The 14,744-nt window shown below is 42.5% G+C and overlaps 1 protein-coding gene across 2 annotated transcripts in view; it reads left to right on the forward strand.

Moving 5' to 3' along the window:
• The first annotated feature begins 1,089 nt into the window (after positions 1 to 1,089).
• Positions 1,090 to 14,744, forward strand: part of NGLY1 (N-glycanase 1) — a 59,653-nt gene continuing 45,998 nt past the window's right edge. For both annotated transcript variants that reach the window (XM_049766056.1, XM_049766057.1), the window contains exons 1-3: positions 1,090 to 1,241; positions 6,618 to 6,732; positions 13,811 to 14,056. In XM_049766056.1, coding sequence (XP_049622013.1) covers positions 1,105 to 1,241; positions 6,618 to 6,732; positions 13,811 to 14,056 — 498 coding nt within the window. In that variant the 5' untranslated portion in view covers positions 1,090 to 1,104. The remainder of the gene's footprint in view (positions 1,242 to 6,617; positions 6,733 to 13,810; positions 14,057 to 14,744) is intronic.

The raw sequence follows: 14,744 nt of genomic DNA on the forward strand, positions 1-14,744 counted from the left end.
TATGCGTGCTGCAAATTCCACCACCACCACCACCACCACTCTCCTTTTTCTTATTCGTGTGTGTGTGTGTGTGTGTGTGTGTGTGTGTGTGTGTGTGTGTGTGTGTTTGGTGCTGATAACCCCACAATAAATTGAGTTCTCGGTCCACTAATAAGTCCGACCTTGCTGTCTTGGCAAACCAAGAGCAAAAAAAAACACATTTTCAACAAAGACATCATGATATGTCCACTGGGACTTAGGGATGGGATTTTTATTCATATCCTGTTGAAAAGATTGCTTTTCTCTGGAATCCAGCCATGAACAGCCAGTCAGGCTCTTTGTTTCTCAACTGTGACTTTCCTTCCTTTTGGGGTATTGCTTTAGTTTCGGGGGGGTTCCTGTGTGGGGCGCAGGTAATTAACTACCAGGGGAATTTCCACACCTTTGTGACTTGACACTTTGCCCGCAGCGGCTCTGGCCACGCCCCTTCAGGATGAAGCCCCACCCCCGGTCATAAGCCCCGCCCACCACCCTCCCTTGTCCGTTGGGGGAACGCCGGGCCACGCCCCTCCAAGCCTAAGCTCCATCTCGCCTGCAAGGAGCCCGCCGCTCCCGTCCCCTTATTGGTTCCTTGGGCTAAATGTGAGGCCACGCCCCTCATGGCAGAAGCTCCTCCCCCGGCCCGCAAGCCCCCGCCCTGCCACTCCCTTTCCCTGTTGGGTTGAACGCTAGGCCACTCCCCTTCTGGCCGAAACTCCACCATCGGCCCTCAAGCCCCCTCCAGCCACTCACTGGCTATGTTGGGTCGAAGGCCGGGCCCCATCTCTTCTGGAATAAGCACCGCCCTTTCCTGTAAGCCCCGCCCCGGCACCTCCATATCCCGTTAGGTTTAAAGTAGGGCCACGCCCCTCCCTGCATAAGCCCCGCCCCACGCACAAGCCCCGCCCCTCCACCCCTTGCCTAGTTAGCTTTGGCGTAAGACCACGCCCCTCTCTATAAAAGCTCCGCCCCTCTCGTCAAGCCCCGCCCCTCCTGGCCGCAGCGGCGGCCGCGCGCTTCTGGGCATGCTCCGTCGGGCCCGGCTCGCGAGGGGCGGGGACGGCTGCTGGGGCGCCCCACTCCAGCATGGCGGCGGCGGCGGCGGCGCCGGGGGGTTCGCCTGGCTCCGCGTCCGCAGCGGTGGCCGAGCTCTGCCAGAACCCGCCCGAGACCTTCCTGGAGGCGTCCCGGCTGCTGCTCACCTATGCCGACAACATCCTCAGGTAGGTCGGAGCCGAGGGGGCGCTGAGGCGAAGTTGGGGGCGTTTCGAGGGGACCCGCTTCTGAGACCCTGCTCCCTCCCAACTAGAAGAAGTGTTTCGGCTTGCACGTGGGGCTCGGCCCCAGATGTTGGGGGGCCCCGGGCGGGGCCCTTGGGGTGCGGGGGTCGAGAGGTGAGTGGGCCCGCCCCGAACCCCACTTCTGCCTCCTGCTCTTAGGAACTGAAACTGGGTCTCCCCCTCCACTTGCCCCGGGCCCAAAGCTCCCCCCAACTCCTGTCACCCCCACAACTGGCCAAGTTCTGCGCCCCACGAAACCCAACCCTTGATTCACTCGCTTTCTCCTTTTTTCTTCCCTTAGATCCCACTTTTCCTCCCCCCCCCCACCTATCTAAGTATCATGAAGCATTCAACTTTTCATTTTCATCTTGGCATCTGCATTTGGGGGTGGGGCTCCACCCAGCACCCCTTGAATTCAGTAACCATTGGTAAAGAGATGTGGACGACGCTGGTTTGAACCCCAGCACCCTCTTATCTCTCTGGATATGTTCCCTGTGCCCAGTCATGAGTAATCCCTGACTTTCAAGCCAGGAGAAAGCTCTCAGGACAGATGGGTGCTCACCAAGCAAAGAGAACGAATAAATAAAGGTAGTAACCCCGTTAGAACAGTCAGGCCTGTTCTGTTCCCTGGAGTGGATGCATGCTTCTGGATGTCTCAAATCTTGCAGATTGGGGGACTCCAGGGTTATAAATTTAATGTGACCCAGTTTGAGCAACATTAGATACACAGGCAGTGAGTGCTCTGACACAGGGCAGTTTCAGTATTGTTTGTGGAGGCCAAGTTAATGATTGCAAAAGTTGAAGGAAAAACATTCTGGTTTCTTACTGTGTTGGAGGCTTTGACATGCCACATATGTTTAGCCCACACAGGGATGACCTACTGGGACAGGGTCTGGGTCTCTTCCTCCCTCCTGTGAGATTGCCAGTGGACTCTGCAGGCTGACTTGAAATCTCCAGAACCTCTTGTTTTTGGCAAGCCTTCCATGTCCTTAAACCCAACTGTTGTGAGAAGAGAGGTGCTTTGTCATGAGGAGTCCATTCTGCTTTCAGTCTTTAGCATTTTCAGAATTCTGGGGGGAAATGGTATTTTGAGCATGGAAGTTCTTTGCATTCAAACAATGACATGGCATTATGGATAAGTTTAAACAAACTCAAAGGAGAAATTTACTTGTTGTTAGTTCAAGTTACCTTGTTCCGGTTTTATAGTTTGGGTTTTGGGCCACACCTAGAGGTACTCAGGAGTTTGTTACTCTCTGGTTCTGTGCTCAGTTCTGGCAGTCTGGGGGACCATATAGTATGCTAGGGATCAAACAGGGGCCAGCTGCTTGCACGGGTTACTCCTGGCTCTGTGCTCAGAAATTGCTCCTGGCTGGCTGAGGGACCATATGGAATGCATTCAAACCATTGTCAGTCCTGAATCTGCTGCCTGCAAGGCAGACACCCTACCACTGTGCTATCTCTCTGGCACCCCATGTTCTCTCTTGAACACACACTTCCTCCTTTCTTTCCCCTCACATGTGTCTAAGTAAGTTTTAATAAAACCTATCTTGCTAGGGCCAAAGCAGGTAGGATGCTTGCCTGAGCTTCTCCAGGTGTGATCTCTGAGCTCAGAGCTAGGAGTAATTCTTCTTAAATACCTCTGGGTATGACCCAAGACCCCCTTCCCCACCAAACAAACTATCTTGCTTAACAACAACAAAAGACCAAAAAAATAACTATCTTCACATACACACACGCACAAAAGAAGAACGAAAGAAAATCAGGGGCCAGAGCTGTGGAACGGAGCAGTAAGGCATCTGTCTTGCTGGCGCTAGCCTAGGATGGACCGCGGTTCGATCCCCCAGTGTCCCATATGGTTCCCCAAGCCAGCAGCGATTTCTGAGCACATAGCCAGGAGTAACCCCTGAGCATCACCGGATGTGGCCTAAAAATAAACAAACAAAATCCAAATTATGATTTGGGTATGAGGGTGGTGCTAAACCTGGGCCTCTCATATGTTGAATAAGTGCTTTACCATTGAGCTACAGCCCTGACTGGAAAAGAAAAAAAAAATCTATAAACACGAAGTTTATAGCAGAGCAACTCTACAGTACTTGCTTTGAAACGTATGAAAATGATATAACTTCATTATATTTCCTAAGAATTGTTAAATTTTTGTGTGAGAGAGGAAATGTAGAAAGTTAAACTCGGTAATCATATGAAATCTTTAATCTATTGAGGGATAAAAGATTAAAATAATTTGAGGTCTTGTGCCAATTGATTATATCATTGGTGATTCTGAAAATTTGTGGAATGAGTTGAAACCTGTGAAGCCTCCTTTGTTTATTAGTAGCTTTTATAGGTGTATGATTAAGTGGTAGGAAGGCAACACACTTGTGATAGTACAAGATAGAAACCAGTAATGCTAGGCAGAGAGGAACCCACCAAAAGCCTTAAATTTAAGTCAGTGACCATGATTAATAAACCCTGAAATACTGTACAGAAGAAAAAATATAGCAGATGCTTTGTGTTTTAGCTAGCTGTCATTCTCAAATCACTATGGTGAAGAAGGTTTTTATTTCATTAATTTTTGGTTCAGTTTGGTTTTGATCCACACCCAGTGGTGCTCAGGGGTTGCTCCTGGCAGTGCTCAGAGGACCATCTGAGATGCCAGGGATGGAACCCAGGCCATGTGTGGACAAGATGATCTCTCCAGATCCACTCCCTTTATTTTTCTTTCTTAAATAATAGGTTCTTCCTTCCTTCCTCCCTTCCTTCCTCCCTCCCTTCCTCCCTCCCTCCCTCCCTCCCTCCCTCCCTCCCTCCCTTCTTCCCTTCCTTCCTTCCTTCCTTCCTTCCTTCCTTCCTTCCTTCCTTCCTTCCTTCCTTCCTTCCTTCCTTCCTTCCTTCCTTCCTTCCTTCTTCCCTTCCTCCCTTCCTTCCTTCCTTCCTTCTTCCCTTCCTCCCTTCCTTCCTTTCTCTCTCCCTCCCTCCCTACCTTCCTTCCTTCCTTCCTTTCTTCCTTCCTTCCTTCTTCCTTTCCTCCCTTCCTCCCTTCCTCCCTCCCTTCCTCCCTCCCTTCCTCCATTCCTCCCTCCCTCCCTCCCTCCCGCCCTTCCTTCCTTCCTTCCTTCCTTCCTTCCTTCCTTCCTTCCTTCCTTCCTTCCTTCCTTCCTTCCTTCCTTCCTTCCTTCCTTCCTTCCTTCCTTCCATCTCTCTCTCTTCTTCCCTCCCTCCCACCACTCCTCCCTCCCTCTCCTCTTCTTCTCTCTCTCTCTCTCACTCCCTTCCACCTGGCTTTGTAATTAGCAATCACTCTTGACTGCTCAGGGGACCATATGGGGTGTCAGGGGATTAAACTTAGGTCTGCCTTTTGCAAGGCAAGTGCCCTATTCTTTGGACTATTCTCTCTATCTCTCGGCTCATTGTTTTTGCTTTTTAGATTCCTATCCCTCACAACCTTTGGCTTTTGTAAAGATAAAGTGAACATTTCCTGAAAGTGATAAATTAAAAAAAAATAATAATAAATTAATATAATAACTTTACCAAACACTCTGTACTTCAGATTAATTGGCTAGCAAAGTGCTTGTGTATAGATCAGTACTAAAATGGACATTTGGGCCCTGAGAGTTAGCACAGCGGCATTTGCCTTGCAAGCAGCCGATCCAGGACCAAAGGTGGTTGGTTCGAGTCCCGGTGTCCCATATGGTCCCCCGTGCCTGCCAGGAGCTGTTTCTGAGCAGACAGCCAGGAGTAACCCCTGAGCACCGCCGGGTGTGGCCCAAAAACCAAAAGAAAAAAAAAAAAAGATGGACATTTTAAGTAACATAGATCTTTTGCACTGAGTATTCTGTAGTAAACTAGTGTGCTTTTGAAATTAATATAGAGATATTAAAAAGATTTGGGTATTGGGCAGAGGGATAACAAAATGGTCAGGTGCATATGTTTTATATGCAACAGGCCTGGGTTTGTTTGATATCTAGCACCACATGGACACCCCTGGCACCACCAGGAGTCATTCCTGAGTATTGCCAGGTATATTTCCGCACTCCCCCTCCACCAAAAAAAAGAACAAGAAACAAGATTCATGCAGAATTTAGTACAACTTGATATTAAAGAATTGCTTAGTGGACAATAAATATGAAATTTTGAAGCTCCACAATTTAAAATCCTCTTTGGTTTTATTTTTATATTAGAGAGAACATGCATAGTTAGGGCAAGATAGCTAATCAGTTACTGCATCTGCTCAGGTCTCCACTCCATACTCCAATCAAGTTCAGCATTTCTTCCAAGGGACCCTCAACACAGTCTCAGAATCCTTCTTAGTGTAGGTGTCTTATTTGATCCTTGCTTATCCTAAATTATGTTCTGAAGGTCTTTTTTGAGTATAATAGAGTGATTGCCTTAACTTTTTCTTTGTTTTCTTTCTGAGTTTTCTTACAGCCAATCTGTTATAATTAAGGTTATTACAATATCCTTTTCATGTGTGGTTTATTATTTTGTTTTGCTTGGGGGCCACAACCTGTGACGCTCAGGGGGTTACTCCTGACTTGGGGGACCATTTGGGATGCCGGGGAATTGAATCACGGTCTGTCCTAGGTCAACTGCATGCAAGGCAAATGCCCTACCGCTGCACCTGTGCTCCAACCCTTTTTCGTGTGTTTTATAATTCCATATATGCTATTCAAAATTATGATCATTGTAAAAGAGTATAATATCCTCATTACATAGTTTTTATTATCATACATCCTACAGAAATATACTAGAAAACAATGATTAATTATTGGTCTTAGAAAATCAATTATTTTAATGGTATACATTATTGTTAAAAGTGAAATTTTTATGGTACTGTCAACTATTTTATGTAACTGATAGTGAGACTGTAGTAAATGTATAGCAAGACAAGAAAAATGGAATGAATTTTCTTTCCCAGACTTTCCATTCTTTGTCTTTTAAAATGGAGACATACAGGTCTGGAAAGATAAGGGCTTAAGGTTGTCTTTTTGCATATGCTGGACCCTGGTTCCATCCCTGGTTCCACAAGTCTCTCCAGCACTGCTCAGAGATGTAGCCCTGCAGGTATGACCCACCAATTGTGACCCTGGAGCACTGCCAGGATGCACTGGTGGTTCTCCAGCATTGCTTGCAGGCCCTCAGCAGTGTTACATCCTCAGGCCCTAGCATTCTTCTTGAGAAATTCTCAAAATCAGAATTAAAAGTTCTATATCACTTATAAGAGGACAATAACCAGATTCAGACATGAAAAGGAATGTAAAAACATTTTGAAAATGTGAATTGCTTTATCTAATATTTTGTTGTTGTTGTTGTTATTGTTATCAGAAACCCTAATGATGAAAAATATAGATCTATCCGGATTGGAAATGCTGCTTTTTCTACTAGACTCTTACCTGTCAGAGGAGCTGTTGAATGCTTATTTGAAATGGGCTTTGAAGAGGTATGTAATATATAAGGATTTCTTCTTCTCTGTTCATGCAGATAGCATTCATTGAAGTACTGATTGATAAGTATTTGCTAATAATTTTTGTAATCAATGGAACTGGTTCTTGTTTCTTCACGTTTTTACACATTCAAAAGTTTCATTAAATATGCTGAAAAATCATGGTAGAATTATACAACTCTCGGGGCTGGTGTGGTGACGCTAGAGGTAAGGTGTCTGCCTTGCCAGCGCTAGCCTAGGACAGACCGTGGTTTGATCCCCCAGAATCCCATATGGTCCCCCAAGCCAGGAGCGACTTCTGAGCACATAGCCAGGAGTAACCCCTGAGCATCACCGGGTGTGGGCCCCCCTCACAAAAAAAAATTATACAGCTCTCCCTCATGGAAAATTTGTACATCACAGTTTTATAGAATAGGGAAGATAAAATGTTTTACTTTAGAATTTTAGCAAAATTTTGATTTATGATTATTTATAAACACTAATAGAATCTAACTCCTATCTACATAATAAAAAATAGAAAAGGGGGGTCGGAGTGGTAGTGGTAGGGCATTTGCCTTGCACACAGCTGACTCAGGATGGACCTTGGTTTGATCCCCAGAGTCCCATATGGTCCCCCGAGCCAGGAGAGATTTCCAAGCTCATAGCCAGGAGTGACCCCTGAGTGTCACTGGCTGTGCCCCCCCCCACAAAAAAAAGAAAAGAAATAGGAAAAGGTTTGAGGTATAAATAGCCAAATTTAGTTTCTTCAACATGTAAGGATTTTCTTCTGTAGCAAGAGTTTCAATGATTTTGTTGGTGTTTAGGTTAAAAGAAACCTAGAACTTCCTTCTGAAGTTGGTGCCTTGGTTTAATTGTACAACTCAAAGTAGTTGTCAAGGGGCTGGAGCCATCGTGTACATAGGTAGGGATTTTGTATTTGCCAGTGATTCCTGTTTCTGTGCTCAGGAAACACTCCTGGTTGGTTTGGGGATCATATAGGGTGCTAGAGATCAAACCTGGGTTGACCCTGTTCAAGGCAGATGCCTACTTTCTGTACTATTGTTCTGGCCCCAGCAGGCAAGAATATTTTAGAGATTGCTTTAGCCATTATAAAGAGAATATTCTGATATTGACCAAAGGGTGAAGCAGAGAAATGAAGTTAGAAAACTTTCATAGTCTAATGAGAAATGAAACCAGGAGTCTTAAGTCTGGGAGGGTGGGGCTTATTTTTTGTTTCCTGTGTGAATAGCTCCTGGAATCTCTTGACTTGGTACATTTAGGCTTTGAACATTTTCTTAGTTTACTAATGAAACAGTCGTGGAGATAAAGGAGATACGGAGGAATCCAAGATTTCTGTTTGAAGCAAAGTCTATATAGCACTTGCTTATGAGTTGCATGTGGAGTTTAAGGGAAAAAAAAGGGACCAGGAATGTTTTCTGGGTTTAGTTTGTGCAGCTATGTAGGTGGTAATAATATTATTATTACTACTACTAATATTGAATATAATGATTAAGACTGAGAAATCTGGCTGGAGCTATAGCACAGCAAGTGCTATAATATATAAATATATATAATATATATAATATAATATATATAAATATATATATATAAATATATATAATATATAAAAATACATTTGTTGTATGAAATAAATAACAATGGGGCTGGATGGTGATGGATGGAGGCCTTTGTGCTTAGGCCCCAGCCACGTGGCTTTATCCCCCATCTAGCCGGCGAGTCCCAGGCCCAGGTGAAACGCGAAATCACTCACTCACAGGCAGGCGTCAGGAAGCATTAACTTTATTTATGCCCTATTCACCACATGTGTGTGGCCTACTCATAACCTTTCAAGCATTCAGCCATTCTTGGCTAGCCCTGCGTCTTAACTCACTTCAGCCATCTTCAGGGCCAAAGGAAACGGCCAAAAAAGGCCGAATTCCCTCTGTCCCAGCCTTATCTACCTTTTCCAAGACCCCTCCCAGGAATAGGTGGGTCTCAGGTACACCACATTTCCCCCTTTTCTTAATATTTTTATGCTCCAACGTAATAAAGTGAAAATTAATATACCAGCCCTTTTTAAAAACATAACATTTTTGCAATATATACTATACACTTGTAACCTAAAATTTTATTAATGCTTTTTTTTTTACCAAGCACTATTTCGGAACTTTTATGTTCCTATACTTTTAAACTATATTGGGGGAACTTTATTGTTTCCTATACCTTTTTTATACACAAGTACTTCAGCATACATGCATAACATACATTTTAAAAACAGGCTAACTACATTAAAATACACAGTAAAACATTTTGCAATTGAAAATATTAACTATGAAAGACAACAAAACACATTTAAATTATAAAGAAAATGACTAAGACAAAGATGCAGGTGGTTAGAAATCAGATGTTTAAATGGGCTAAGCTGTATTACCTCCCTAATTTTTTTTTAAACCACTAACTTACTAAAACTTATCCCATCACCAACTATGAGTGAAATATATGACTACCCCCTTAGTTCCTACACCTAAAATTATAAGTCCAGATGATTAATTTGTTCCACGCTGATCTCACCACGTGGCTTCTGTAAACTTCGTGCACGCCGGTTCGCTCGAGCCATTTCACCTTTGTGATTTTGAGGGTGGAGCCGAGCCGCCGCTTGGACCTTTTCGCCGCTTCTTTGATGCTGGACGGGCTTCGGCTTCACCGCTGCCTTTTCTTCCCTCCGGGCACACTTTGGAAGCAGCTTATGGCCCACATCTTCACAGGGAGCTTTTGGATGTTCAGATTTCCAAGTGATTTAAACTAAAAGTTCAGTCCGAAATTTCCAAAGTCGAAATTCAAATTCAAGCCAAAGGTCATTCTCAGAAAATCAGTCCATTTTCAATAGTCTTTTTTCTCCTCTGTTTCCAATTTAGACTTTTAATCAGTTTTTGAAGAGGCCGAGGTTTTTGTTTCTTGTAACGAAGTCTCAGTTTTGGGCCTGGGCCTGGGCTGGAGGTGATGCAAGCTTCCACCTCCCTTCTTTCAGTTGCCCTTCTTCCCCTAGAAGGGGTTACGGCCATCTTTGAACATTGTTGCACGTGGCCCAGGGTTTTGGGCTCAGTGCACCCGAAAAGAGCCAAAATGAAACTGAAAAGCAGAAATCTCACCATGATTGCTGTTTTCTTGGGTCCAGGGTTCAGGTCAAAGTTCGGAGCGCCATTTGGCATAGTTTCTATATGGTTCCCAAGCACCACCAGAAGTAATTCCTGGGTGCAGAGCCCAGAGTAATCCCTGAGCATTGGGTATATATAGCCCAGGTATAGCCCAGGAACAAACAAACGAAAGACTGAGTATTTTTGGAGAATAAGAGATATAAAGGGAAAAATGACTGCTAGCTTTTGTGTAATCATTTTTTGGTATTGATGTTGAGCCATACACTGCTGTACTCAGAGCCTGCTCTGGATGCATTTCTTAGAGTTTTCTCCGTGGTGGCTGCTTGGTCAATCCTATGGTCCAGCAAACCATATACATGAGCCCTTTGAGCTACTTCCTCTATGCTATTGAATACTCAGATACAGGTGTTACTAGACTGACAAATATGAGCTTATAACTCAAAAGAGAGCTCAAAGTACAAAATATGTTACCTACTATGGGTCACAGGCATTTAAGCACAGAAACATTGAAACAAACATTGAAGCACAGTGGGAAAGTTGACAACTCTGAGGAGGCATGGCATCTCAAAAATTTTTTTTAATTTTAAAGGCAGGTTTTCAAGAATCAACTGACAGAAAGATTGGGAAAATGCTAGCCAGGTATATTACTTATATATTATTGAATGTCACAGATTTATGGAATTCAGATTTATCTTTCAGCCAACAAAGGTGTTTTTTTTTTGGGGGGGGGGGGCGATGATGCTCAGGGGTTACTCCTGGCTATGAGCTCAGAAATTACTCCTGGCTTGGGGGACCAGATGGGATGCCGAGGGATTGAACTGTGGTCTGTCCTAGGCTAACACCAACATGGCAAGACGCCTTATTGCTCCACGCCTCATCAGTCAGCAAATGTTTATGAGGTGAGATGATCACTGTTCCTGTTTGACTAGAACTGTCCTGGCCTTCATCCTGATAGTCCTGCATCCCAGAATACTCCTTAGTCTCAGGCAAAGCAGAAAAAATTGGTCAGCCAAATGCCAGGAGGCTAGGCAGCCTGAAACTAGAAATATTTGATTCAAGTAAAAAGATGATTTTAGAAAAAAAAGTGATAGGATGATGCTCTGATAAGACTAATTTAGGGCCACAGCAATAGCATAATGGGTTGGACACTTTTTGTATGCAGCCTTCCAGAGTTCAATCTCTAGTATCACATAAGTTCCCCTGAGCTTCCCCAGGAGTGATCCCTGAGTGCAGAACCACTGCTGCCAAGCTCTGAGTGTATCTAGTGTGAACCAGTAACAAACAAAAAGACAGACTTATTTTCTAGCTGGCTTCAAGATGTGACATCTTAGGGTCCAGTTAAAGTAAATGCTTTATCTGAATGGTTAAATTGCAGGAGGAACCAGCAGCTGAAATTTCTTCTACTACAAAGAAATGTGTTGAGTTTTTAGGTGGGGTAGGAATCTTAGATCTCTTCCAGGCTAAAGTGATAGTTCAACAGGTTGATAACATTCTTTGTTAAAGGAAACTTTTCAGCCTCAACACCACGTGGTTCTCATACATGGAGCTGGGAGTAGTCACTGAGCAATAGCCCAGGTGTCCCACAAAAATATAAACAGACAGAAAATAAAAAAACGACTTGTGTACTTTGACCTGCATCCTAAATTCCTGGACACTCTGCTGTCCATTTACTTCTGGGATGGCATTCTTTTTATTTCAAGAAGCAAGCTGAGGAAAACTGGAATCTAAACTAAAAATATAACTCATTCAGCTAACTTACCCAAGAACCACAGGCCAGTAGAGGTGGGCCATTTTTGTTTTCTCAGTGACACTAAAGTACTGCCTGGATTTTGTGGATAGAGACCATGTTTGCAGAGCATTCAATGCCGATCATTGTCTTAAGCTTATTAAATACTAGGATTCCAGTTAATTTCTTGAAAGTGTTATTGGACTGAGTATATTAAGCCTGTCATTTTGTCCTTGTGTGAAAATGCAGTGCTATTGATTATTTGTACAGGCATCTAGCCATGGGCATTTTATTCTTTTGGGGCTGATCTTGAAAAGATGTCTGCCACCATGAAGAAATAAGTTCTTAATTGTGAAGATTAAATTCCCATAGCCTGTAAGATCTGTCTGTCTGCTATACATTTTTCTACCATTTCATCTCATTTGCAGTGCATGGAATGGCTCTTGTAATGTTACTGCTTCTCAACATTTTGAAACTTGATTGAATATTTTCATCCCACTTTCCTTATTTTGTCCATTATTTGATATTTTGAGCTTTGTTGTAATGTTTATTGAACAGTATATAGATCCATTTCCCCTTTCTTTTTTTTTTTGTTTTTGTTTTTGTTTTTGTTTTTTTGTTTTTGGGTCACACCCAGCAGTGCTCAGGGGTTATTCCTGGCTCCAGGCGCAGAAATTGCTCCTGGCAGGCACGGGGGACCATATGGGACGCCGGGATTCGAACCGATGACCTCCTGCATGAAAGGCAAATGCCTTACCTCCATGCTATCTCTCCGGCCCCCCATTCCCCCTTTCTTATCTGCAGTTTTAGCTGCCCTTAGTCAACTGTGTTCCAAAAATATATACATAAGATATTTTTATAGACTGCATTCATATACTTAATTTTTATTGGACAGTATTATACATGGTTATATGTTGTATGATATATTCTGTTATTTGATATGTCCTGTGTTATTTTTGTTAATATCCTACTGTACCTGAATTATAAATTAGGCCTTATTTAGGTCTCTATAGAGAGAAAAAACATTGTATGTGTAGGATTGGTACTATTCATGGTTTCAGCCACCTACTGTGGGACTTGTAACATAATCTTCCATAAATAGGGGGCGCTACTGTATGTTAAATAATTCTGATTATATTTTAGGTAGTTATTAAATTATATTTTATTGTCCATAGTTTGGTATTTACTAAGTGGGCATACTTTTTTGTTGCTGTGGAAAAGTAGTGGGACCCATATACATACTTCTAATTATGTATCTGTTTAAAGACTTGAATTTACAAGATCCAAGATGATTGTATAATTTTTATTAGTTTTATGTGAACTCAATTTTGTAGCTATGTCTCTAGTATTATTTTATAGTATAGGCATGTCATGTATGATCGCAGAGAAGATAGGAATGCATTTTTTCAGACTTTTTTTTTTTTGCCCTGGCACCAGAGCAAGGAATAAATTACACCAGGGTCAGGACTTGAACTCAGGTTGGCCACATGCAAGGCATGCACCTTACTCACTATACTATCTCTCTGGCCCCATTTTTTTTTTTTTTATAGCTCTTCTGAGACTTTGACTTTTTGTTTTCTTTGGCTGGTTTTTGGGCCTGATAATGCTCAGAGGGCTATCTAGGATGCCTTGGATCAAACACTGGTGCAAGGTAAATGACCTATCTGATGTACTATTGTGCCAGTCCTGAGATTTCTAGCTCTTTTAAAAGATACAAATATTTTCTAGGGGTCCGGAGCCATAGAACCATGGGTAGAGTATTTGTCTTGCTCGTTGCCAACTTGAGTTCAATCCTTAGCATACCATATAGTCTCCCAAATACCACCAATAAATTCCTGCTTGCAGAGCCAAGATTAACCCCTGAGCATTGTCGAATCTGGCCTCCCCAAAAACAACTTTCTAAAGATCTTCTGCATAAATAAAAATATGTAAGTTTTATGTGCTGGTAAGACTTAGTGTTCTAGATTTTTGGTTTCTGGCTAGTATTTTGGCCATTTTTTTAAATACCATATTAGAAAAACAGATGGATTGTTAAAAATGTGGTCTGCAATGTCATCTTTGCTTTATGTTATATATCTGAACATATATATTATTGTATGTGTATTGTATATATTAATAACATAGCATCTGTTTGTGAATACATTCGGTATATACATATGAATGACTGTCAATGTAAAGTAAAGGTTGAATTTTTTATTTATTTTGTAAATTTCAGGGAGAAACACATCTTATCTTTCCTAAAAAAGCTTCAGTGGAGCAGTTGCAAAAAATTCGTGACCTGATTGCCACAGAGAGAAGTAGCAGATTGGATGGATCAAATAAGAACCATAAACTAGAATTATCTGAGCAGCCCACAGCTAGTACCAGGCTTCCTGCACCACAATCTTCAAATCCTCATGGGTTAACTCAGCAAGCAGGGGACGGTGAAAGGCAACAGTCAAATCCACCATCTGCTGCAATGGTAATGTTGGGCTTCAACCTCACTTTTCCCATTCAAAGTGTTTAAACAGAGGAGCTTTGAAATATGTTGCAGATTTATTCCTCAGTTTATGCCCAGTTACTCTTGATCCTTATTGTTTTAATATACCTACATTTCCTCAGCTCTGAATAAACAAGCCAGAAGTCTTTCAAAAGTGGGAAGATGTCTGTCTTTTATTAGTGCTCTGTTCTAAGTTTGGATGAATTGTTTCTGAAATTGCCAGAGTGAGTTTCATTCCTTGGTTCTTCAGTCACTTCGACAAATTAACATGTCTTTATCTCAAGTAATGAAATAGCTAGACAGGAAGGATTATTTATATCATTGTTTATTTTCTTTGCTTCCCTGATGGTTCTGTTCCAAACTTACTTGCTACCATTAATTAGGAGTATGATTTCTAACAAATTAACCATTATCAGTGCCTTTAAGTTTTTAAAAATTTGCATTTTTAAGGCTCAAATTAAATAATACATCTATTTTCTGATAGTGGTGCTCACAAATTAGTTGTATAGTTTTATACATCTGAAGAACTATGTGCTCAGGTAATAGATTGATTTGTTTGCTTGTTTTGTCTTTGGGGCTTGGGGCCATACCTAGTCCTGTGCTCTGGGTTACTCCCAGTAGTGCTTGAGGAGAGACAGTTGGTTGCTGGGCTTCAAATCCGATATCCTGC

The sequence above is a fragment of the Suncus etruscus genome, chromosome 20 (assembly GCF_024139225.1).
Source record: "Suncus etruscus isolate mSunEtr1 chromosome 20, mSunEtr1.pri.cur, whole genome shotgun sequence".
NCBI lineage: Eukaryota > Metazoa > Chordata > Mammalia > Eulipotyphla > Soricidae > Suncus > Suncus etruscus.